The 26242-nt window shown below is 47.9% G+C and overlaps 1 protein-coding gene across 1 annotated transcript; it reads right to left on the reverse strand.

Annotated features, from left to right (window-relative positions):
- Positions 1-1130: 1130 nt before the first annotated feature.
- ACER1 (alkaline ceramidase 1) lies at positions 1131-26242 on the reverse strand. Its single transcript, XM_006266813.4, has 7 exons — positions 26128-26242; positions 23775-23878; positions 9565-9679; positions 7517-7655; positions 5268-5405; positions 3786-3923; positions 1131-2052 (listed from the first exon to the last, which is right to left on the reverse strand). Exons 2-7 carry the CDS (start codon positions 23865-23867, stop codon positions 1884-1886), a joined length of 792 nt encoding a protein of 263 aa, XP_006266875.1. The 5' UTR covers positions 23868-23878; positions 26128-26242; the 3' UTR covers positions 1131-1883.

Consider the following 26242-nt stretch of genomic DNA (forward strand, 5'->3'; position numbering starts at 1 on the left):
GCTGGTTGTGTTTGATCCACCCTTGGTCCAAGGGGTGCAAGTGAGTTTGGCAACTGCTAAACGTTTCCACGTGGCAGATTGGGCAATAGAGAAGAGGACAATGATCATCACTCAGGCTTCCCGGGCATGGGACAATAATTATACCATTTCTCTCTTCTATAATGCTTTTCTTCATTAGATCAAACACAGGTTGGTTTGTGAATCTGACTTTCCAAGAACCTGGAGTTTGATTAGCATCCTAACTGCTTATGCAGCAGCACTTTACACACATTGATTAACCTGGAGCTGGGGGCGCAGGCTGGTAATTTTACAATATCACCATTAGAGAGACAGAAACTGGGCCACACAGAGGTTCAGGGATTCATTCAAAGCTGGAATCGGTGGTTTTGTTCACACTGCAAGATGAAACTGCAGTTCAGCCACACATCTGAGAGCATTCAAACCCATCTCCATTGCTCGATATCCAGGCAGCATGTCAGGTTTGGTTACCGAGCATCTGCTTTTCAAATTCCTCTTGCTGCGTTGACTGGATGCAGTGTCTTTCCTTCTGGTCCTAACTACTGGGCAGCACTACCATAGCACCCTACCCTTAGAGATGGCTGCATTTCTGCAGCCAGGGAAGAGCACTTTGTCTCCCTGTGCATACTTTGTCATTCTGCAGAGCACTTTATGGCTGTTGCTGGTGTGCCATATCCCCCCACATCACCCCAAGGGGAATGCAAGAGATGGCATCTGCATGCTTCCCCGCAGAAACTTGGCATGCCAAGAGAACACGTTTGAGGAGTACTGCAAGTCTCCCCTTGCACGTGCTCTTGGCCAGCTCTCTCTAGAAGAATCGCCTCTTCCCCAGAGCTGCAGGTACCACTGGAAGCGAGCAGTGAGTCCTGCTGCTCAGAAGAGCTGCTGGTGTGGGAGGTGCATCTAGTGCTTACACGGGGGCTGCAAGGGAGAGATTGCTCCTTAGCTTTTCTCCCCTTTTATGCATCCAAACAAGTGACCAGACATAGCCCGTGCCTTTAAAAATAGCCCTCAAAGGATCCAAGGACAGACGGGAGCTTTGGTGGCCATCTTTGAGTGAGTGGCAGACAAATGGTACGAAGTGAGGCTAGAGAGATGTGTTCCAGCCAAAGTCAGTGTCCATAGCTTTAATACACACCCGCAAAACGTACCGCAGGCATCAATAAATAACAATGACAATAATAATAGCAGTCCTAAAGCCAGATGCCATCTCTCTGGTTTGTTATCAGCTGTGATCCTTCCAGCAAGGATCATGAAATACACCCAGGTGCAAAAGAGGCAGCCTCTCCCCGCTCCCCGGGGAGCTGTGTAACGGAAGACACCGGGTTGTGGTACTTCTGGCAGTTCGTGAGCTCTCACACAGCTCTCACGCCATGCAAGAGCAAGCTATCAACACTTCTATCCCGATCACCAGGGTGGCAACCAGAGGCGTAACAATCAGGACTCACAGTAGAGACGATAACTTTTATTAAACCAATAATAATGAATAATAATAATTAGAGCAATAATGATGGTCTAATAAAAGATATCATCTCTACTGTGAGTCCTGATTGCCTTTTCCTCTAGACCAATACAGCTACAACCTGGATAACAATGCAGCCGAGCATCCGGGGCACCTGTGACACACAGGGGCAGCAGTGACTTCCAGTTGCTGTCCGCTACCATTGCAGTGGCAGAGTTTGCCCCCACCCTCCCACCCCCCAAGTTAGAAACCAGGGTGGCTGCCCTGGTTGCCCTGCCCTAGTTATGCTGCTGGTGGTATCCAAACAGCCATTCAGAAAACCAAAACCACCACTTAAGGATTAGCAGACAATATCTGTGCTCAGACGCATGGCCCCTGAGCAGCTGAATCTTAGAATTGGTCTCTAACACTGTTTGTGAGTCTTCCTTAGGGCAAGATAGGGCAAGGCAACTACCCAGGAGTCGCATGGCCAGTACTGTATCTGGGGTTGAAAGGAAGGCATCTCATATAAGACATAAAAGTAGATAAACAAGGGGCAGCAGTACAGAAGGCTGATGGCGATCAGTATATGCCTAGCAAAGAAACAAAGAATGCACGTGTAAGAAGCACGGGACATCACAGCCGGTGCACACTGTTCTCTGCAGTGACACAGGCCCTATCCTCATGAAGGTGAAAAATATTCTAGCTGCAAGTTTATTGCCAGCACAGCACGGTGTGGGATTTTTATGAGGTCCAGATATAGCAGGCCAGATTCCCAGCACATATAAATCTGTATAGCTCCACAAATGACTTTGCCCAATGCATAACACCTGAGGATCTGGCCTAATACCTTCTCCTGGTTATATATATAACCAGGAGAAGACAGCTGTAGATATATATATCTTCTCCTGGTTATATATATCTATATCTATCTATATATAGAGAGAGAGATTTGCATATAGATAGATAGATAGATAGATAGATAGATATCTTCTCCTGGTTATATATGTATATATAACCAGGAGAAGATATATTCCACTGGGAAATGAGGCTATAGCAGTGATCCTCAACCAGGGATCGGGCTATAAGAGCCTTTTTAGGGTGCCACAGGGTACTGCACAAATATTAGCACTGTTAGGTGTGCAAACAAACACCCATGCATAATTCACAAGAAAAATGCAGTGATTTCAAATAGGAATTCATAGTGTCAGAAACATTGTGATCAGTTGGGGTCTGAGTTCTTTGCAACAGAAGAATTGTGTATTTTTTGATGCTGAAGAAATAAGGAGAAAGTCCTTGGCTGGTACCAAGGAGCTAAGCAGTGCTTAGTCTGTTATGAAGGCCAGATCTTGAGAAGTGCAGAGTGTGCACTGCATTTTTCATATTTAAGGACTGAGTGGCCATGTCTATGTTCATTAATGTGCCGTAGTTATGGTGCGTTTAGTACCTGTAATAACAGTACTAATTTACTGCGTCGTAATTGGTGTTACTGCAGAGTAGCACCAGCGCACGCTTTGTGATGCTAATGTGCAGTAGACTAATTCTGCTGCACATTAGCATGCTTTATGCCTGCTGTGCTAATGCGCAGTAGAATTAGTCTACTGTGCATTTAGCGTCTCATGTAGACGTGCCCAGCAAGAGCTGAGTAAGGACTTCAGGGTGTAGGCTCAATGCAGAAATTGTCAAACAAACAGAGATGGGTGGAAACCAGAATTTGCTTTGTGTAAAAAAAAAAAAAATAATAATTTCCAAAGAATTGTGAATAGGAATGCAAAATCAAAAATGCAAAGTTTTCTGTGGAATGGAAATTTAAAAACAAAAACTGAACAAAGCCCCTCCAGTCTGAAAGAAACATAATGCCCAGGGCAGGGGGTCGGACTCGATCTACTAAGGTCCCTTCTGACCCTAAACATCTATGAACATCTATAATGGATTAAAAAAAAATCTAGGCTAGCAAACCAGGTCCCAGCTGCCCAGCTTTATAGCAAGATGCCCAGGCTGGGAAGCCAATGGTCCAGGTGGCAGGGCACTAGCCAGGCTGTCTGGTTTCCATCAAGTCTCGGTGGAATCAGCACGTTTTCTTGGAACGTGTCCGTTTTATCACATCGGCATTTTTGCAGTGGACAATGTTCCCTTCAGAAAAAATTCAACTGTCATTATCAGCTATGAACCTAACATTGCCTTGTTGTTGAACCCCAGCCCCCAAATGATTCCTGAGCCCTCGGGCTATGGCCTGAAACCAGGCGGACGGATGTCCTGGTTAGGATGCAACACCCCACAGTGGTTTAGCTCCTTTGTCAAAGTGAGAGGAAATGACTGTTCTTACCAGAAGCTGTGAAAATAACAAAAATTGATCCTCTGACAAAATCCGCAGAACCACTTGTCGGTTATCCAGCAGCCAATGGCTAATGCCCACCACACAACCATGGCAGCAGCTAGCCGGTGGACACGGCCGTCCTCGCACCTGGAAGGCAGTTTGGGAGGAGGGGGGTAGAGGTTGGATCGTGGAGTTAGAAGAGTTTGCATTTTGGTAGAGCATGCTTTTTAAAAAACAGTCATCAATTCTAGCTCGCTGTGTCAGAGCAAGACGTGTGCCCGTACCCTTGGAGGGGGCCAGCCCCCCTTTCCCTGCGGTTCTGGCACTATAACTACTCCTGCAAGTGGGAGTGCGTTCAGTGCTGCGGACACCTGTGGAGTCACCCTTCAAAAAGAAAGACATTTAGGTGGGATTTTCAAAAGAGCCAAAGGGAGTCGGGCACCAAATCACCTTGAGCTGATTTCGGCTCCTAACTTTCAGCCTTTACCATGCCACTCTGAGATAGGCTGGCAACCCAAAATGTCAGTCTCTGTGTTCGAGCTGTCTCCTCGGCTGGCCACGCAGCTAAGTGTCGACTCTTTGACAGCTCCTTGTCACCTGCACACCATGCCAGGAAGCTTATTTAGTCACGGCTCTCGTCTAAGGTGGACCCAAACTTAACTTATCGTTTGCGCCTCCGTTCAGCCCGGCAGCCCGACCTTATTGCGGATCTGCTTACGTATATGCTCAACTACCTTCCTGGCTAGTGAGGTGCTGAAACACGTGCTTAAATGCTTGGCGGGACTGGAGTCCTAACGTAACATCTTAATTGAGGCCTAAGGGCATTTATACACGTATCTTTATCTGCACCGACACACCAAAAATCCAGCGCATCGGAGCAGACTCGATGAATCGAGTCTGCGGAGCATGCAAGCTGATGCGCCCGGCGCTGCATCGCATGCATTGTATAACTGGTTAAATGTGCAGCAGTGTGCAGAATATGGCTTTTGAACTAAAGCACCTTTGATGTTTGAACTAAAACACCTTTGACTGCCATTTTTGCAGCGCTGTTGCACGTTTCACCGTTTATACAAATGTGTGCTGCAGTGCCGGGCGCTTTTAAAAGTGCCCGGCGCTGCGGCGCATACATACGCATGTGTACAAATGCCCTCAGTGACCAGCTCAGTTGAAGGGTGTAACCAAAGCTGCTTCAAGGTGTAAAGTAAAGCTTAAAAGAAGCCACTTAGACTAACCTGTCACAACTCACCCTGATTGTAATGGGAGTTCACCAAATTGTCTTTGAGGATTTGGACCAGAGAGACCAACAGGTCTCTCAGTCACATAAGAAGTAGGTGGTGCATTAGAAAACTGAACTCAAGTCTCCCAAGTCCCAGTGGGTATGTGTGTGTGTGTGTTCATGGGAGTGCCTCCCTACCCCTGCACTCTTCCCTCCAGCCGTGAGCATGGGATGAAGTGCAAACAGACTTCCCAGCAGAGGAAACCACTTCTTACTTCCTCAGAAAACTCCATATCATGTACAGCAGGTAAAAGGCAAAGCTGTTCAGCAGATAAGCATTGACGGATGGCTTGATGAACGATAGCAGGGTGATGACGGCGGTGATGATGGCAACCAGCCATCTAAACTGAGTCCTAGTGGGAAAGGGCAAACAGAGATGGGTGAGCATCACGCAGGAGGTGGGCACGTTTCATCCCGTAGCTGAGATGTGAGCAAAGGGGGTCACCGCACTAACTTGGTACCCAGCTCCTGCCTTTCAGGGCCTTGCGGTGTCCCAGCCTGGAGCCCAAAGTCCAGCAGGAAAAGCCTCAGAGTTGCACCTGGCTGAAAGCATGAGTAACCGACCAGCAGCTAGACTGTGAAAGGCAGGAAAACAGGGACAAGACTCTTCCCTGGATACCTGTCCTCCGCAGGAAGTCTCTCCCAAAGCCTGGTTTGCTTGCCAAAAGCCTCATTTGAAGGCATGTTATGTCATGCTTGCAGGATTCCCAAAGGAAAAGCAAGCTGGAACAAGGGCAAGATGCGGTCAGCATGACCCATCTCCTTTGTCACATCGGTGGGCAGTAAGCTAGGCGGGCAGGACGGAGGTAAATGTTGCACGAGTAAAGACTGCAGGACTGAGGCCAGGGGCTGGAATTCCTCTCGCTAGCACCAGTCACGGTTTTTCCTGCAAACCCCTTTAGAGTTTGAGTTGCTGAACAACAATAGGGCTCCCACATGGGGCATTCACATGCAAATCCCTTCCAAGTTCCCCCTTCTCCTTCCTCCTCCAGCCCTGTTCCTGCAGTGAACTCCCAGTGACCTCCTTTTTTGCATGGGAATAGCTGACTCTAAGGGGAGGTTTTCACTGCAACTGTTAGCCTAGGCTAGCAGGTCTAGGTGAGAGCTTCCCCTGCCTGTGTTAGTGCACCCCCACCGCTTGTGACAGAACAGACACATCACCGTCATCCCTATGCTTTCCTCCCTCAAAATATCCCCGAATATCTCCGGGCTGGGAATCGGATCACTCTTTTGTGCTGCTGCCTAGTGCTGATAACTTTTTTGCCCTTCCTAAGCCTCATAAACAAGCAAGACCTCCGGCCCCATTGAGAAATGACTTGGCAAACCCGCGTCGCATCTACTTGGCCGTGCGGCTTGCAAGGGCCGAATGGATGCATTTGAGAGAAGTCATGTTTGGCTTCCTGCTAGCTTTGCAAAGGCAGCTGTTAGGAGTCAGCACAGCAGGCAGGTTAAACTGCCCTGGTTACCCGAATGAGCCTGGTTGCCAGTGGCCAAACTACTTCCAGCTGACCCATTGCTTGCATGGGTGTGGTACTGGCTACCTGTTTCTATCTCCTGTGCCCCAGTCCCTTACAGTTACTGGCTAGCAATTTCAGCCTGGATCCCCGTCCTTTTCTGTGACTGTACCCAGGACTGCCTATATTTTGGTCTCTTGCAGACCTTGGCCTCCAGACTCTAGCTGGGACCCCTGCTTTCTGACCTTGCCTGTTCCTGATCCCCTGAGTTGTGACCTTCTGGGTTAAGCCCTGATTGCCCATGCCCTGGTTGTACCCGCTCCAGCTGACTCGAGTTTAGCACAACTCCTGCAAGCTTTGCTAGGAGTATCCTTCACAGTTGCACTGACCAAGCTGCTGCCAGCGAACAGTGGTGCCAGCATGTGCTGCAGTAACCTGGAAGACAATGATTCTCAACCGGGGAGGATGTAAGATCCTTTTAAGGATGTTATGCTGCTATTGCCAAGTACAGCTGCCCTGCTGCATCTCTGTTTCTGGAAAATGCCACGTGGGGCCAGACCAAGAAGTGGCTGATAGAGGAGGGGGTACCCTGCTGCAGCCTGGCCTGATAGGAGCGGCTGTCAGGAGCCTGTTGGGCTCTCAGGCAGACCAGTAGCAGACCAGCAACACCACTGTGGACAGGATATAGTAAGTGTTGTCCCTACCTGGCAGGCAAGGGTGTCCCCTGGGCTTGATGCATTGAGGCAAAGGCAGAGGGTATGTCTCCCTTGTTCAGGGAAAAGGTGGGGCTCCTGCCTGTATCAGCAGAAGGTGCCCCTAAATCCACAACAGTTATGGAGAGGTGCCTTGAGTCTAAGGTTGAGAGCCACTTCGGTAGTGTGTCCCCTCTCAGCAAGGTCAGCTGCTGAATGGGGGATTTGATGGACCCGCACAAGGGAAAGCTGAGATGTTATGTTTGACAAGGCAGCTGCTGGAGCCTGCAGGGTACATAGTATCTGCACCTTTCTCACCTGTTCTTGATAAATTTTGGGAAGCGATTCTTTGGGAACCAAAAGGTGTAGGATATAGCCAGCGTCCAAAGGATGGAGAGCTCATCCAGCAGCTGCCCCACATAGCTCAAGGTCATGTGAAAGTATACAGAGAAGATACCTGCAGTGAGTGAAGCTGGTTGGATTAATAATCCTGCTCCTCCCAATCCCCCTCCACCTTTCAGCAGTACAGACCTTGTGGGGAGACTGATTTTGAAGTTTCTAATGGGGGCTGGGACAGAAGATAGCCACAGCACACATGCTACAAGCCCCTTCTCTGCCTTTCAGCCTTTGCACAAGGTCAAATCCTGCCCAATTCCTGCTGAGCTCCAGTGGATGCAGCAGCCAGACATGTAAGGGAGGGCAGGGTTCAGCACCACCCATCTACCAGACAGCTGGATGTATCCTTTCCATAGGGCACTCTGCTGTAGTAGATGGTACCTTTGAGCCTGATTCTCATTTGCACTAAACTCTGTTCACGCCACCCAGGCAGGCTTGTGAGTTGGCCTCAGCATGGGATAGAGGGGGTCACTTCCATTTCCAGATAGACCCAGCAAACTTGCCGTGTCAGACAGCCGCGGCGGCCTCAAGCGCACTGCACTGCTTCATGCACTCTGCCTCCTAAACCAGAACAGTGCAGGTGCATCTACACCGTGCTTTGGGTGTGCATTTGCCACGGATGGGTGACTGGGCCAAGTAGCCCAGTGCTAATTAGCTGGTCAGCAATGAGGCCTGGGTGTAACCACACTGCTTCCAGTTTGAAAGGCAGCTTGGGTGGAGCCGCGAGCCTGTTTTGAGGATGCCGCGGCCTAACATGCTAAGCTAGCTGTGTAGGTATATTTTCCTTTTTTCCTAGAATAACCTGCACCCCCCACCCCTTTTTTCCCTCCCACCCCAGTCCTCAGTGAGGAGCAGCCAAGAGGTTGGGCTCTGGATACAGCAACTCCTACATGAACGGCAGCATGGATGCCTGCAAGGCAGACGAGCCTGATGTGCAGCTAATTTCAATTTACTGGTGAGGGCTCACTCTTATATACATTTAGACTCTGGTTCAAGTAGGTCTCGGAGTATGTGATTAGTCTGGCTCCATCCCATTGAAGTGATCTTTCAAGTTACCCACCTGCTTGTGAGCCTTCTTGAATCCAAGAGTCAGTGGGAACCAGAATGGAGCAGCTGATGGAGACATCTCTGCTCCATAATCAGAGATCCCGAAACTGTAGGTTGTGTCCCTGAACCAGTCCAACAACCTGAGACTCCTCCTCAAGCCTCCCTTGGGGGCGGAAGGTGGTTGTCAATAATAAAGTGGCTCAATTCAGACAGGTTCCCAGAGTTTTACTGAGAAGATTTAGCACTCGCGAATAATGTCCTGGGCTGGGTTCTGGCTGCCCTTTTGAGCACGTAAAGGGGTGGCCAGAGGCTGGAGGAGACTTTACCCTGGGATCAACGTAGGCTTAGCTTAAGCCAGTGATTCTCACCCATGGTGTCAGGGCACGCTGGGTACAGCCAAATCCTTTGAAGGATGCCATGAGATGTGAGGAGATAAGCAAATAAACTAAGCGGATAAGCCAGGCTCAGGCCTGTCCCTGCCTGGATGATCTCACACCTCCATGGCCCAGGTAGGAGGTAAGCATTGTAATACATAAATCGATTTCTGAAATTGGATGCCACTCAATTCACAAAAGTTATGGAAGGTGCCTCGAGCCCAAGCAACGGGTGCCTCAAGTCCAAAAAAGCTTGAAAACCACTGGCTTAGGCATAGGCAGTGTTTGTGGCACTCTCCTTACCAGGATTCCCAGTGCAAAGCAGCAGCTCAGCGAAGGAAGTACTAAAGGTCTGCTTTAGCTTTTGCCTGGCGCCACTGGCCCCAGTGGAGATGCCACAAATCCTGTCTTTTGCCTGCCCTACGCTGCGCCTTCTGTGCTGTGCTTAGCCCAGCGTCGAGTCTGCCTCCTCGGCAGGTCCATTCTCATCCCACTGAAACCTGCAGGCAATTGGGTTATGTTGAGCCTTGCCATAACCCTGCCACGTACCTACTAATAAGAGCATGCCAGAGAGATAGTACACAGGCTTTCTGTGCTCCTGGACATATTGGTTATTCAGGTACAGCAGGACAGGAGAAATGATGAAGAAACTCACATTGCTGATCTGAAAAACAAACAGCAAACACATTCAGTTTCCAGGGAAAAGGGGCCTGGGTGTCAATGGACAAGCCAGATCACTGCTCTGTGCCTCAGGTTCCCCATCTGAAAAATGGGTACCTACCTTTGTTGAACCATAGGTGTCACCCAATCTATATTACTTTCGATTTAAATTCGGGAGGCAAAGGTGTCATGCAGCAAATAGGACTGAAGCTGGCAGGAGAATTACCCTTGTGAGGCAGTGGCAGGTAAGGACTGCTGCCTTCGCTCTGCCTGAAGCAGTCTTTGGGGCAGAGGGAGGGAGTCAGCGGGGCTGTGGCAGGACAGAGTCTGGCCCAGTTTACTTCAACTGGATCCTGTACCTGGGCAAATGAACAGAAAGGCCAGAGCTCATCAGCCCCGGACCATCTCTGTCTCCCTCCTCATCCCTGGACTTCCTCCTTCAATGCCCCTGGTATCATCTGTAGCATTCAGTTCATATTGGCAGGGAGGTGAGGACTAAGGAGTTTTACTTGAATAGGTGAATCAGCTGGTAAACCTGCTGGGGAGCGGGCATTTGCTGAGGGTGCAGTGCTGTGGAGCCAGGCAAGAAGGGAGACAGGTAGGATTAGCCGGTGCACTGACGTATCACAAGAGTCAGGGAGTCAAAACTGCGTGATGAAAGATGCACTTTTTATTAACGCTCTTAAAATTTACGTAACAGGATTATTCTGTACCTTCAAGGCACTCTGCTAACAGCGTTTAATCAAGATCTCTTCATGTGATTCATGTCAAGCAAGGCTGTAGCTATCCAGGGGAAGCAGTGAAGAAATACTGGGTCCTATTCCCAAGGCAATGGTTTTGGGTAACTTGCTTTCCCTCTTGTGACCTCAATTTCCTATCTTTGACATGGCAGTAAGGGTGACCATACAAAGAGCAAGAAAGGATCAGGATGCGTCTGAGAGGTCAGCTCCTTCTAGAGAAGGTCCAAAAAAATCCCCAAATGGTAAAAGGTAAATTAGGTTTGGAAATAGCTTTTATCAGCAAAGGAGCTGGACCAGTGTGAAAGCCAGCCAAGGAATATTGATTCACATCTCTTCCCAGCAATAATGTCTGTATCCCTTTGGCCCCTGGCACATGTTTCTTTAAAGGTGCCAGAGGATCTGAGCCCTGTTCCCAACAAGTGCAACCCCTTCCATGCTACATTTGCAATTTTGGGATAAGGGATTAGATCCCTTTCTTTTGTTAGTAAAGGGAAAGCCCAGGATCATGATCCCAGGGTCTCTCTGCACCACCAAGTCAAGAGCCAGGGCATTTATACACCTACCTTTTCATCCCGCGACATGCTGGAGATCCGGCAATCCACATGTGAGCTGATGCGCACTGCGCTGCATCGTGTGCAGTTGTATGAGTGGCAAAATGTGCGTCAGCATGCAGAAAATGGCAGCGGCGTGCTTTTGAACTAAAGTACCTTCAAGGTGTTTTAGTTCAAAAGTGTGCCGCCATTTTCTCCACACTGATGCACATCTTTTAAAAGTGCCCTGTGCTGCGGTGCAAGTGTGTGTACAAACGCATTGCAGCCTGATGTAACCTGGTGTGGTCCTGGGGCCAGGGCCAGCAACGAGCTGATTGTCAGCACCAGCCCTGGATGTGCTTCACATTCGATTTAAGGCACTATACAAACCAGCCATAAAAATGTTCTACATCATAAGTGGAACACTTTTATGGCTGGTTTTCCATTTTATGGCACTTTTAAATTGGGGGCATATATAGCACCCTTGCCATCTGTGCTGTGATTAACACATTAATTGCAGCCTAAATGTTAGCTGTAGAGGGGCCCTTAGTCAGATTTGGAAATTACAGCCCAGTGCTCTTAACAGCATCTATTTAACCCCTGCAAAAGTGAAACCCAATCTATGCCAGGAGTGGCTCAAACAAGACTTGGTTTAACATCATGGCCCTTTGGTTAACACTGCCTCACGTGGTCCCAGAGCCAGTCAGGACTGTTGTTGAGTTAAGCCAAAGAGCGCTAAATGCCAACTGGAAATGCTCATATGTGCACTGTCTGTCTGAATTTCGACTTGGCCTTTTTCGTCCCAAGCCTAAACACATTGCAGAAGCTTACCAATGAAATGCTGTCTCCTCTAGGGTGAAACATTTTAGCTCTTTAAGAACATGCAGGAGTGTCCCACAATGGTTTAGCAAACTGATTCCTAACCAGCCATGGCACCCTGGGGTGCCATGAGATCCTCTTAAAGGAGTTGCACTATATTGCAGATAAGGTTCTTCGGGTAGACGTGCTGTCTTTTATTAGACCAACTAAACCCATGGAAAAATCGTTCTTTGCCAACTTTGGGGCACAAACACCCTTCTTCAGGCGTAAGGAAAGTCTGTTGGTGTTTACGTGCTTTCCTAGGTAGAATAGAAGCCAAAATGCAAAATACAGGTCTGTGAACATGCAAATGCATGTCAGTAAGGTTCAAAAGGAATGGGAGACAATAGGTGTGAAAAGGCATGGCGGGTAGGGAAGGGGGAGAAGGTGGTAAAATGTAGCTGGTGAAATGCAGACGGGTTATCTGATGGCAGGTAGGTTATAATGTGCCATAAATCCAATATCTATATTTAATCCATGGTTTCTTGCATCCAGCAGATCCACAAAGTGAAGTCCGCAGGCCTGTGCAGGAAAGGTGCCCTGCAAACTCCCCCCGAGGATCAGAACCAAGAGACTGGAGAGAGAGTAGCCACCCAGTGAGAAGCGTGAACCCACGAGCAACCAGGCACTCCCGTCCGCGACAGATGCTCGGCGTGCACCCATCCCAGCATGCAGCTGCCACCTAACCTCCCCACACCCTCCACGAGGGCATCCAGCGCACTGCACAAGATGTACCATACCTCCGGAGGTGCAGGTGCAAGATCCAGGCTCGATGATGACAGCACTGCCCTGGGGTGCAGCTATTAGCACTGTTTGGTATGCAAACACTTACATAAGATTCAGTAGCTAAACCCATAGTTCAAAAGCGTGCTGTTGCCATTTTCTCAGCCCTGATGTGCATTTCGCCACTATTATTACACCAACTCAAATAGTATCAAAAAGATATTGGATTTACCCAAAGAACCTTGTTTAGCTAAACCTAGAGATTTCAAATAGGAATCCATAGTGTCTAAAACATTCTGGCCTATTGTGGTCTTTCAGGATACTTCACAAGAGAAGGATTTCTCAATTATTTTTTCTATTAAAAAAAAAAATGTGAAAGCTAAAAATGGGCATTTATTGAAGGGTGTCTTGAGTCTAAAACAGTTGAGAACCACTCTTTTAGAGCAAAAGGAATCGGGGTCCACCTGAAGCTGCTAGGGGAGGGAGGATGTTAGGATGAGCGAGGAGGCAAGAACAAATACCCTGAGTACAAGTGGACCTCATCTGAAAAGTAGCACTTATTTTGCAGGGGAGGGGAAGTGGGGAGCACAGCTTAGTTTTGAATCTAGCATCCCTTACGCTCTGAGATTACTTGTAACCTCACCACCATGGTCCTTCCTTTTGTCCCCATGTAGGTGCTACCTTGGGCTCAGTTCCTATGATCAGGTCTGTATTAAGCAACTCCTTGCACCATCTGGGCCCTCGTGTGCAAACGTTGTTTGACTTGTGAGGTCCAAAGGGCCCTAAGTGGAAAATAAGAAGGCTTGAGTCTACACTTAAGTAGTTATATGTATGCTACACACCCTAATATGTTCAGCTTACACATCAGCCACATGATACACAACCGAGGCTGCTCTCTTAATTGCAGCGGGTTGGTCTTGAACCTCATCAAGCCTGTGGGGAGACAAGCTAATGCTTTTCTTCATAGCATCTTTCAGGCCAAGAAGAGATGCCTGTTCTTGGTATATTTATTGCCCAATCCAGCTGTATTTCCACTCTTGCCTGGGAATTTAGCCAAGGCTAGAATCAGAGCAATCTTATCCATCACTCAGTTTTTAGGTTCAGACACATCCACCAAAGGGAAGTTCTGGTCCTGCTGCCGTGATCAGTGATAGACAGCTCAAAAGAGAGGGAGAAAACAAACCAGAGCTATAAAATTCCAAATAGGCTGTGAATAAAAATGCCTCAAAATTGAGTTAAGAGGCTCTTGGAGAACACAAAGGAGCAACAGAGCAAAAATGCACATAGAAAGTGCAGCAAAATGCAAATTGCAAGAATGATCTTATGGCATCGCTGGTTGCTCAATTAACAGCTCAGCAAACCAGAGTTAGGAAAAGCAGATGCTAGAGATTTCACACACAGGTGTAACCCTTGCTGCTATGTGCATTGCATCAGCATCTTTTACTGACTTGATTTCAACATTAGCATTTAATTAGTACAGTAGATGGAGTACAACAATTCAGATATTAAAGAAGAGGTATAATGAGGTGCAGTATGCCAGACTGGAAAATGCGATGATTAAATTCAAGCGATTTTAGGAAACTGTAAGTGACTCCAGGGCACTGAAGCTTGATGGCTAAATGCTGGGACTCCATAACATTGCATCTAGTAGGAACATAAAGAGCGAGAACTGGAAAAATCTCTCCAGTCTCCTAGCCCAGTCCCCTCTAATTGCAGGTACCACGTCATACCATTCCTTCCATAAATTTATTGAGTGCCATCAAAAGCTGTTAATTTTCCCCCCTATTGCTCCAATTGGCAGGCTGTTTCAGAACCTCTTTGCTCAAATACTTGGGAACCTCCTTCTAATTTCCAGCCTCAACTTAATCATGGCCAGTTTAAGCAGGTCGAGATACCAGCTTGCAACCATCTCCTCTGAACTCTTAGGACAGTAGAAATCAGTGATATAGTCTGTGCACAGATGGCAACAGGAATTCACGTGTAAGAGTGAACCATCTCATTGGCTTTCTAGCTCTGCAGTTCACACAAAGGCCCAGCTCCCAGGGGACAATGAGTGAGTTTTAGGTCTTGTCCATGTCACATTATTTGACAGGCTTCTCTGTTTCTATTTAGGTGAGAACTTGGACTGGGTTAGTAAAGTATGCTGCGTTTGCAGAGCTTTATGCATGAGGAAAGCTATCTGAGGAGGGCCTGGGACTGAAGTATAAGGGCACACTGAAGGTTGGAGTACAGACGTGGTTATGGGGAGTCTTGCAAAGACCTGGCAACCTACGTGGCTTTGGCCATGGCTGTTTACTGACCCTGAATTCATTTTGCATGAGATTGTCATCCGGTGAAAATATTAGAAGCAGCAGGGAGAACTACCAGGCAATGCTTAGCATTAGGCCCCAGCCAGGCTCTGCGATGCTGGACTCAGACTACAGTTGTTAAGCCCATCCTTTGAATCCATCTTTTGCTATAGTTGCATTCAGAGGAACCGGAAGATGCATCCAAGTGATGCCTGCGTCCCACTGTTCGGCATACCCATGGCTTGTTTTTTGCCGGTGGCTGTTTCAGCTGGCATCCTCTGAACCCAACACGCATTGCAAAAGGAGGCTCTGTTTCTCTGGCAAATCGCTATTGGGTTTCATAGGCATTACTGGTTGCCTTGACACATTTTTCTGTTCTCACAGGATGCCTCTGACTTCACAGCGGGCACCACATTTCCCTCGTGAGGCTCTCTCCTGAGCATCTCTCTCCCCATTCACAATCATTCGATATCCCTGTTGCTACAACAGCAATGGCCCACAGAGGGTTTACTTTTATGGCTATCTAATAGCATGAAGATTAATTGCTTTGGGTGAAGTTTTGAAAAGCGCCCATTGGAAATTAGTGGAAGCAGAGTATTTAACTTCCTCGGGTGCTTTGGAAATCTTGCTACCATATGCGTTTCAGTTCATTGCTAGTTTTTTCAGGCTGGAACTCAGAGCAGGACTTGACTTGGTGGCAAACTGAACAGGTTTCTAAATTGGTGATAAGTACAGAATATAGCCTTTGTCCAGAAGGCAGATGGGGGATTTTTTTTTTCTTTTTGGCTACTGTGTACTCCAAAGTCACAGAACAATTCTGTCACAATAGCAGCTTAGGCATAGTTAGCTTAATGTGGGGATTTATGGAGGCTCCTCAAGTTTGGGAATAAGATGTTCACTTGCTAGGTCCTATTGGGCTGGGAACCAGACTTGCCTGACATTGGAGCCTACAGAGCCTTGGCAGCTAACCACAGGAGCAGACACCAGAGAGGCTGCCCAGACCAGAATACCAAGTTCCTGGAAGACAGTTTGGTGTAACAAGAGACTAGACCTGGTGTATGAGCTTTTGGCTTGCCATGTATCCAGGTTACCATCTTTTCTCCTATGTCTGATGAAGGGTGTTTGTGCCCAAAAGCTTGCAATTAAAGAACTTTTTTTTTTGTGTGTGCAAAAATCTAGTTGGTCTAATAAAAGATCTCACCTCTACCATGAGTCCTGATTAGGTCTGTTATAGCACCCATCTAGATGCATGGTATTCTGGGTACTAAGAATAAGCCACAGCCAGAGATTTCCAAGCTGAGTAGAGGTACTGGGACTGAACAGATGGCCGAACTAGTTCAGATGTCATCTGATGACTTTGTTCAGCTGAGAGACACACATGATGGGGCCATGCACCCAGGCCTGCATTGTGAGAACGTGTGATGGAAAGGGGGCGATTCTCAGGGAGGGAGGCCCTCTCCTCCCTCAGTGCCCTTGGACTTGATAAAGCCCTCTTGCAATTCCCTACAAGTTGCTACTCCACAGTGTGATGGTTGGGTGTGTAGTCTCATTATCGTCACACTAGCACCTACGAGCCCTAACTACAACTAGAACTGCACAGACCAGATGCATAGCGAGATGATCTGTGTTGCCGAGGGCTTACAGTCCAGACAGATGAGGGGTGGGAGGGAAGGGGCCTGCCTAGGATCAGTGGCAGGGTCAGGAACAGAAGCCAGGTCATTGCTCATGAAGTCTGCTAATAGAAAAGGCACCTAGAGAGACATGCAGCTGCAGCCATGGATGAACGCACCATGCATGGAAAGAAGTTCAGTAGGTGGACATAGGTTTTTTGGCTCCACTGTGTTGCTGGTGATGATTATACCTGTGTGATTCCAGTCAGGTCCTGGACCTTAGCAGATCTGCAATCACAGTGGCGTCTTCTTCTCTGAGTGCAGACTTAGTAGTCCAGTGGCCCTGCTAGCCGGCTGTCCTTGGGAGATAACCCACTGACAGCTGCAAGGCCAGTTGCTTCAGGCTCTGAGTATACTGGCTGGCATGGGAGATCCCTGCTCTGCGGTCAAGCTCCAATTCCAGGCCTAACTCCCCTTTTCAGCTGCTCATACTTCCCAAACAAGTTCCTTTTGTGCTGAAATTTTCCATGCTGGGGCTGAACCAGAGACAATTAAATTTTGATCCAAATCAATTTGCCTGTTTGAATGGATCAAGTGCAAAAAGCAACACAGGCATCCCCCCCACACGAGCCCAAAGGAGAATCCATTGACAAAATAACACCTCCACCGGCCCGGTCATCTTTCTGTGCCCCTGTCCACCCTGGACTGCAAATCCCAGTCCCAGAAACAGCCAGGCAGCTCCACTGCAGCTGAGATATCTGGGAGTTGGGTGAAAGATTACAGGGACTACAGCATGGGATCTGCCAGGCTCTCTGCTGATTCCCTCCTCACTGATGGGACCGATGGGTGGGCACTGAGGCAGGGGGCAGACCCGCCTAATGGACTGATTGGCATCTGCTTAAAGCGCTTTGCTAGATTGGCAATGTACTTAGTGCTGTCGGAGAGGCTTGGAAACAAGGCACCATTTGAAAATCCCTCTAACTCTATCTACCACTATGATTGAGACCAGAACAACCGGTGCCAAGGTTCCTCGCCTTGAATTTTGCATGGGTTTTGTCCCAGTTTCTCTCCCACTGAAACCAATTACAAACCTTCCAAATACTGCTCTCTATATGTGTGTATATACATGTACACACCCAAGTGACTCATCAGTCACCAACCTCTGATTGGTTTTTCTACTGCCCTTTCACTTTGTTTTCCACGTATCCACCTACACAACCTTACAGTTGTCCCTTTGGATATACTGATTTGCCGGTAGGATGATGATGCACTGTGGTACTGCAATTAAGAGTAGCGACTGATTGTGATTAATTCGTGTTTATAATAATAGGATCGTGGATCGTGTTTATAATAATAGGCAGTGATGTGCTTTGGTGGGCAGAGCTCAGACCTGTGAGAACAGAGACTCCTCCGTGACTTAACACACGACAAGATCAAGGCAACAAATTTGGGTCTCGAGAGAAGTGCACTTGTTGGGTTACTCGTAATCATAAATGTTCTTGCTTTGAGTTTAATTGTGGACGAGATTAAGACTGCTTAGAGAGATTATTTTTATGGGTACTTGCAAAATAGAGAACAAAGGTGGCATGAAGGAAAATGGCTTAAAACACCCAAAAGTAGAGCTCCAGCCTGCAAGGAATTGCTTGGGCCTCCTCTGCCCCCCACAGGGAGGGGCTGGGGCCTGGGGGCAGGGGGCCGTGGGTCAGGCATGCGGGGCACTGGGTTGGGACTGGCCATTGATGTTTACAAATGGGTCCTGGTACAAAAAAAGCTTGAAAACCACTGCCTTAAAAGAGAAAACTGTCACTGCCTTGCTCTGTGGCAGGGGTGGCCAAACTTCCTAACCAGTCAAGATTTTGGTTTGCAGCTAAACATGGCCAAGAGCCATAGGGCACAGCACTTTTGAGATGTGCATGCCCCAGAGTCAATGATGTGTGCACAGGGCCCCAGTGCAGAGAAGAATTTGTTGTTAAGCAACTTCTTAGAACAAATAATAAGCAAGAAAGGAAGAAAATCAGAAATACAAAGTAATAAATGCAGAGGAGAAAAGGAATGTTTTGCTGCTACTACTACTTTCTTCAGGGCTGCCTTTAAACCATGTGGGGCTTGCAAGCTGCATTTTAGCCACCCCTGGTTTATGATGTCTCTTAAACACAAGAATAAGGCACAAGTGGTGTATCTGAAGTAGACATAACTGCACTGGTTGATAAGAAGACAAAGCAAAACCTTTTAGCAGCAAAAATGCTGCTAAAATCCTGAATGATCAGCTCCAAACCACAATGGCAGGGAACCAGATGCGGCGGGGGAAAGCTTAATAGAAAACATCCTCAATCTTCATGGAGCCAATTGCAATAGAAAGCAGAGAAATAAAGAGAAAAGGCCTGATTCGCTGCTGCCCTCATTTACACAAGTGCAAAGCAGGCATAAATTGCTGCCTTGCTGATTTAAGGGCAGTTTACATTCACTCTGTACCGACATAAATGATGGCACAGCGTGTAGGGGGCCAGGCTGATGATCTTTGTGAAGGACAAAGCAAGCTAACTCTGGGGAGGATGAGGAGGTTATCTATTCCACAGGGGACTAAGTCACAGAATCACTGGGTTGAAAGGAGCCTGCAAGGTCATCTGGGCCAGCCACAGTCATGTCAACACCCAAGCTAGTTATACTAGGATCTAACTAAGGTTATCCCAGATGATTTGGCGGAGGGAGTTGGGGAGATAGGAACACTATGAAAAGTTCAAGACACAGAATAAGCTGCAAAAAATAGGCTATAAAGGGCTCTGCAGTGGGGAGAGAATCCTTGAAGTTCCCCTTAGAGCCTGATGCTAGCAACTTTTGTGTTGGAGCCCAAAGATATGCCTTGCTCCCCTTCCTCTACCCCGCCACAACACCTTCTGTAACTTCAGCACCTCATCAGGTTACCAGCACTGGTTAGGACACCATTAATAGTCACAATCTATGAATGCATCACCAGGGACTATTGTTCGCTGTTTCTATTGTGCGCACACGCCCAAAGGATTCAGCAAAACATCCAGCATCTTGTCCAACCAGCGACTGAATGACAAGCATGCAGAGCTCGCTAGCCGTGAGCTGGAACAGACTAATCCTCTAGTTTAAATGAATCATGCAGGACCTGAGCCAAAGTCTGTAGAAGTCAATAGGAAGATTCCCACTGACACCCACAAGCTGTGGATTAGGCCTGTGTGTGCTGAATACTACTGTCCCAGGGTAAGAAATGCAGTGAATGAATGCTACCACAGACAACTCCGGGACACTGCTTCTGTAGCCTGGATTTCTGCCTTCCTCAATGGTGAATCTCAAGAGCAAACTCTTGCAAGTGCCATCAGTGCATCCAGTTCACCTGGGAAAGATATGTGGGAGGTTGTCCTGGGTAGCCACCCCTAAGCTCTGGAAATCCTTTCCCTTTTAGGCCCATTGGGCCCCAGACCTGGACATGGTCCAGAAGTTTTGTACGACCTTCCTATTTGGGCAGGCATTTAGCAGGCAAGGCTGAGCTAGCATGCTGTTTAGGCGGTTTGGCTTATAATTTATTTGAAGACTGTCGGCTTGTAGAAGTTGTTTTGTTCTCTGCTCCCTTTTGTTTTACAAGCTATTTGTTTTCTTCTGTAAGTCTTCATCAGGAAAGGTGGTGCATAGCTCTAATAAGTAAGTATAGGGATGTAAAACATGGTTAACTTCCTTGTGGGGCTGACTCCCATTACAGGTCGCAGATGTTACTGTCCCTCCCATGGGTGGTTCCCTGGATCTGGTCCCAATCTCCAGTGCAATGGCCAGAAGGGAAGGGCAATTCAGCTGTGCCATGGCAAGAGCTGGTGCTGCTGATGTCCTGTATGGAGGAGAGGGGAAGCAGGGATTTCTGTGAGTCTCAGCCTGGGCCCCATGCCCTGAGCTTGTTCCCGGGGCCAGTCCAGCCCTTTGCATTTGACACAGAAGAGGGCTCAGGAAGTGAAAACTGCACCTGCATAAGACTTGGGTACCGATGGGAGAATGGTGACAGCAGTTGATCTTGAGGACTGTGTTTGCCCCTTTAACCGATCCCCACCCTTGGTTACTCGAGTGCAGTCTCTGGGCACTTAGACATAGCAGTTTCTAGGAAAGTTTGCCCGGCTAGTTGAATGCCACTGCTTCTTTTGGAGGCAGGCTGCACCCCAGCGATACAGGTATTTGTCATCTCAGGAGCAGAGGAGCGCAATGCGCTCTGCATGGGGAATGCATTTCAGCATGATCCAGACACTGCTTCCATAGAAAGCAATGCCTCTCACTAGGGCCCAGCTGAACCGGTCTGAGACCACAGTTTGCTTCTCAGAGGACTGTAAACGGCAGTGTCTGATCCACAAGCAAAAGGATTTGCATCTCAGGAAGGTGCTGCAACCACAGTCAGTGCAGTATTTGCCACTAGTGGCCTGGCAGCAGCCACCCGTAGCAGTGACTCCTAGGTTTGCCCGTTGGAGAGCATGAGATAAATGATGCAGTTTGCTGAATGGTGCATCGCATGAGCGAGTGCTGTAATCGCATTCTCCTCGGAGAGAGCAGGAGTGTGTGGGTGTGGGGATGTTTGCTGGGACAAGGTCTGGAAGTGTTATATCTTGATTTCAGGGCCCAGTAGAAAGGAGCTCTTAGGGACGGGCATAGGGGGTGGTTTTAAAAGTGAAAATACGGGCAGTTTACCCGGGGGGGACGGACGGACGGACGTGTAGAAATGAAAAGAATGGACTTGATTCTCCTCTGGCCACAGGCCTGAATAGTCTCACTCCCATTGACTTCCATGGATTAGCTGTAAATGCCCAGCGGCCAGGAGCCAGCCTATATGCCTGGGTGGGAGGATCAAATACAGATGAGCAGGTCTGAAATGATCTAAATCTATTCCCAGACAGGACAGTGCTTGCAGATGTACTTTAATCTGGAGGGATTAAATTCACCTTTCATAGGGATTAAATTCACCCTTAAACACATGCCTCAGGGAACTTTTCTTGGCCTGGGATGATTTAGATCAAAATCACCTAGGTCCAGAGTGACTCAACTGCAGAAAAACTGGAGTGAGTGAGATCAGTGACAGAACCAGAAAAAAAAGCCCTTTCCCTCACTGGGAGCAAGTGCGTTGTGTTCAGTTAGAGAGAAACAATCACTTAATCCCCCAAAGGAACTCCATGCCGTTTACCCGTCGGCGTAATCTGGTTTCACTCTTCATTTCAGTTGTTCTCCTCTCCTGCAAGGGGTAAGTTGGTGCAGGAGTCCTGGCTAGAAGGAATTGTACTCAACCTAGTTAGCTTCATAATGCTGGCTATAATCTAAAAGTACAGGTGCTAATCCTTTGACGCTAAATTGATAGTTAGCAGAATTGTCCAAAACTCCTAATCTAGAAACCTTAGTTACATTTCCAAAAGTGATTTGGGCACTCATGAGCATGTCCCCTTGAAAGCTAAAGGGATGTGAGCTCCTATAAGTCTGACTTTCAAAGATATGTAAGATTTTTGAATGGGTCTAAGTGGAGTGAGGTCCTCAGGCTCCTATTTTCATTTTAGGAGCCTGAATATCCTTGAAAATCTTCCCTTAAAGACCCACGTTCTTTGAAAAATGGCTTCTGAAAATGTCACCTTTCCATTTATTTAGGTGCTTAAGTATGGATTTAGGGCCAAGGCTTTTCAGGAGGACTTGTGCCCACCTGGAGATGCCCACCTGAGTTACAGACAGTGGATTCCTCTGCGCTTTCAGGAACTCTAGCCATTGTGGAGCGTCTCTGGCTGGGCTCCTAAAGACTGACGTCCCAAAGTAACTAGTCACATTTTAAAAAGCAGGTCTGCGTGTGCAGATGTTAGTATCTGCCCCAACATCTCCCAGTCTGTTCTCATGAGATCCATCCAGCAGCAATGCACTGAGAATGGCAGGGCAGGTTACACACTCAGGGACTTCGTGATCGGAAGGGGTCCCAAGTGGCTGCATCATTTAGCATAACTTGCAGCAGTTGCGACAGTTTTTTGGGGTTGAGTGTATAAAAGGGATGCAATTTGCACCAATCTGGAGCTCTGCCTGGACTGAATTCAGCCTTGGTGCAATGCCCTTTGCTGTCAGTAGCACCTGTGCCTGCTTGCTGTAGTGCGGGATCTTCTCCCCACCGAGGCTGGCATGTTTTGAGTTAGTGCCCTAACTGAATAGGCCTAGCAGCAGAAGAGACGCTGATAGGCATTTGGTCCTGCAGGTTCCCCTGTACTGTGCTGAGGCAACTAAAAGGCAATTCTTAAAACCAGGCAGTATAAAAAACCAAGGAGGCACTTTTATGGGTGTTGAGAAGTTCAGGAGTGAGAGCTGTTGAAGGGACATAAATCCACATGCATTAGGTGCATCTACATGTGCAGTTAGCATGTAACAATAAACTTTGGCACAGTTCGCACAAGAGTTTATTGCTCCTGGGTGCAGTATTTACTTGTGTGCCCAGGATCACAGCACATTGAGCCAGGACGGAGTGGCCTCGGCTGGCAGGAGGCCCATGGCATCAGCCTGCCGGCCTGGGGCTGCTCTGCCCTGGCTCAACATGTTGCGGAGGGGCTGGCTGGAGCACGAGGGTGATGCAGTGCGGGGCTAGCCAGCAGTTGTAGCACCCTTGTGCCCCCGCCAGCTCTGGTCACCATCTTCACATACGTTTTGGTGTAGGTAACTACTCCGCTGTAGGATTTGTTGTCCAGGACAGTACTATCTTATAGCGGAGTTAATTAATTTACTGTGCCCTAGTATGGGCGCACATGTAGACAGTGATGCTTTACTGTGGAGCTAATTAGCTCCGTAGTAAGGTGCACCCACTGTGTCTAATCCAGCTCCAAACCACTGGGACAAGGAGGAAGCATTTTGAGAGAAAGGTTACTCTATCACTGCTTTCTCACTCTTTCTTAGTGCTGGGTTCAAATCCTGGCATACAGCAAGCACAGAGTGAGGCGTTTCAGCTCTGAGCTTTGCCTTTCCTGTGCATATATCTGCTGTATAAGCCTTGCTGTGGATACACCGTACATGGCAGGAAAGCTGCAGGACTGGAATATCAGGATTTTTACCACTCTGGGTAAAGGAGCATCGACAGAGCTCACAGGGAACCTGTCCCACACCTGTTGACAGCAGCCAAGGCTATTACCAATTTACTTTTATAGGCAAGAAACCTCCCACCCAGCAAGGGACCCGCAGCCAGGCAACAAAATTCAAGGGTCCTTGGAGATGGCAAAAACACAAGCCCACTTCTGAGAAGGCTTGGTCTATCCCAGCTCCGTGAGCTGGTTCCCCCGACAGACGCAGTCAGCAGCATTTGCCCCACGCCCCCCATGTGCGAGGAAGCAGCTGCACACTCACCGTGTTGTAGTACTCCGCAATGGACCGCGAGTGCTCAAAGTTGCCTTCGCACCAGTCCACTTCTGCGCTGAGGTAGGAAAATATGCTTGGCATTCCTGGGCTGTCTTTGCATAGGGAGAGAAGCTGGTGAGTCTGTGCCACAGAGGAGGGGGACTAACCAGCTCTGCCTGTCCTGCGTCTCCAATCTGTTCAAGCACAATTGCAATGTCCTCCCCGCTAGCCCAGCCTCTTGGGCTTCCTGCTGCATGTGGACAGGCAGCATGTTCATTCACCTCCCTCCACGACTCCGGAAATGCTCATCATCGCTCCAGAAACGCTTCCCTGGACCTGCCGCCAGGACCTCTCTCAGCCCTGTTGTCCATCCCCAGCGGCCACCTCTGCTGCTGGAGGTCCTGTGTTTCAACCCAGCTCTGTTTCTGTTTCTTCTCCCTTAAGTTCATTTTCATGGTTATGCAGAAGAGCTTCTCATTTGGGAAACGGGAGTAAAGTCCCTCCCAGGAATGGCTGAGCTCTGCTCCCTGGGTTTATTCTTGTAAATCAGCCGTTCCTCCACAATTTCTCCAGGGATGAATTTCATCCCTGGGCAGAAAACTGGCACAGCTCCTAGGCTGCACTCACCTCTTGGTCTGAGTGCAGCAAGGGGATTGTGCTGCTCCTCTACACCAGGTGAACTCCACCTTTAGTGCACAGCTCAGGGAAGTGAGCTTGCCAACAGATAAGAAACTCCTCTGGGTAAATACCGAAGAAATGAAGGGGGAAGAAACAGAAATGGGGCTGGGTTGAAACACAGGCCATGTGGCTGCATAGACAGCAGTGACGTGCAGCTTCGGTGGGTGCTGATCTTTCATGCCTTTGGAGATCCCAGAACATCATGATGATGACCGACAGCAGAAGACTGCATTTTGAAAGGGCAGGCAGTAGAAAGTGGAATGCTTTGTCTCCTCTCCTGCTTTCTCTTGAAAGCCAAAAGTTGTCCCTGTCCCAAAACAGACCTCATCTTCAGTGTTCTTCTCATTTTTTTTTTTTAAACAGGTCCATTATTCTGTATTTTGGACTGGCACACCAAAAAGGATTTTTCAACCCCAGCTCAACTCTGGGGTTGAAGGTGGAGCTTCCTGCCCTCTGTGTGAACTGCCACTTCAAAAACTTACTTGTGAAATGAGTGTTTCATCACAGTGTTTTAGCAATTGTAACATCTTTATGATAAAGTTTGGGCTTTTTAGTAGAGCTAAGTCTTAGGAATGTAACTTCCACTGCCTTTTGATGAAACTTCAACAGGGATTGATAGTTGAGGGGGGGCAATCTGAGATGCAATAAAAAACCTAATTTTTCAGCAGGCGGTTGTCCAATATCAGGCATTTCAATCCCAATACCCCAGATCACTGATCACTTTCTACAATTTTGGCTGTTGCTCCTAAGTCACTTAGACACTACTGAAAATGCCACCTTAGACTCAAGTACCTGATAGCCACAGAAAACCAACAAGATTTGGGCACCTGAATTCTTTCGACACAATACAAAGATAACGAGTGTTGTACTTACACTTCTCCGTATCTGTGAAGTCTAAAATATGGCATGATAATACTAACCGCATTGTGCCTTACATTTTTAAAGCACCGAAAGGCAATAGCCTAGCGGGTGAAAAATGCTGATCTAAGAAAAGCTTATTGCTCCACGTTTACAACTTGTACTTTATAAGTGCTCCTTTCCAAAAGCGAGTGCAGAAAGTCAGTTTTATTCCCAGTTATACCAGTGTCAATCTGAGATAATGGACTTATTCCAGATATACAATGGTGCCAATGAGACCAGTTTCCTTTCTTTGCATTTTCTAAAGGAATGTGAAAGGGAGAGAAATGGGGAAAGCCACATTAAAGCAAATGTACTGTACACAATGCACAAGCAAACTGAGCCATCCCTCATCATAGTCGTTAAGGGACTACATTTAAGACACTCGTCTAGTTCCTCAGCACGAGTGGGGACATCATGATAGAAAAATAAAGAAAATAGAAACAGATTAAAACAACGGGGCCTGATGCCTTCTGGCCCAGCACTTTGATGAGGCCATTTGTATCCCAGCAAAGTGCACGTATATCAGCATCATCCTGATCCCTCAGCATTTTGCATCTATATTGCACTCACTTCTGCACTGCTGGAAATGATGACATAAGGTGGGAGGCAAGACAGAAGCAGGGCTTCAGTAAGGAGATCTCATATCCTGCAGAAAATAGCCCCCAGCAAGAATTGGATAAGAGATGCGGAGGAAGCCCAGGCGAAAATATCACAGAAGTCAGAGAAATAAAAGAGGAAAGACTCTAAGCAAATCTGGTGTTTGTCTCATCTGGGTCTAGCTTACCTGTGCTCCCTCTCTCAACCCACGGCTGCTTTCGCACAGAGTAGCAAGCTGCCAAGAGCTCCAAGGTATTTCTGACTGCCGAAGTTACTGCAACCTGCTCTGCCACTCCGGTTTT

Source organism: Alligator mississippiensis, chromosome 16 (assembly GCF_030867095.1).
Source record: "Alligator mississippiensis isolate rAllMis1 chromosome 16, rAllMis1, whole genome shotgun sequence".
NCBI classification, from domain to species: Eukaryota; Metazoa; Chordata; order Crocodylia; family Alligatoridae; genus Alligator; species Alligator mississippiensis.

Excerpts from the sequence above, each read along its gene's own strand:
- ACER1 (XM_006266813.4), bottom strand. The coding sequence starts at position 23,867 with ATGCCAAGCATATTTTCCTACCTCAGCGCAGAAGTGGACTGGTGCGAA. Across the intron at positions 7,656-9,564 it reads TGGCATGCTCTTATTAGTAG|GTATCTTCTCTGTATACTTT; the intron begins GTACGTGGCAGG and ends CACTCACTGCAG. Across the intron at positions 3,924-5,267 it reads ATATGGAGTTTTCTGAGGAA|GTGCGAGGACGGCCGTGTCC; the intron begins GTAAGAAGTGGT and ends ACTGCCTTCCAG.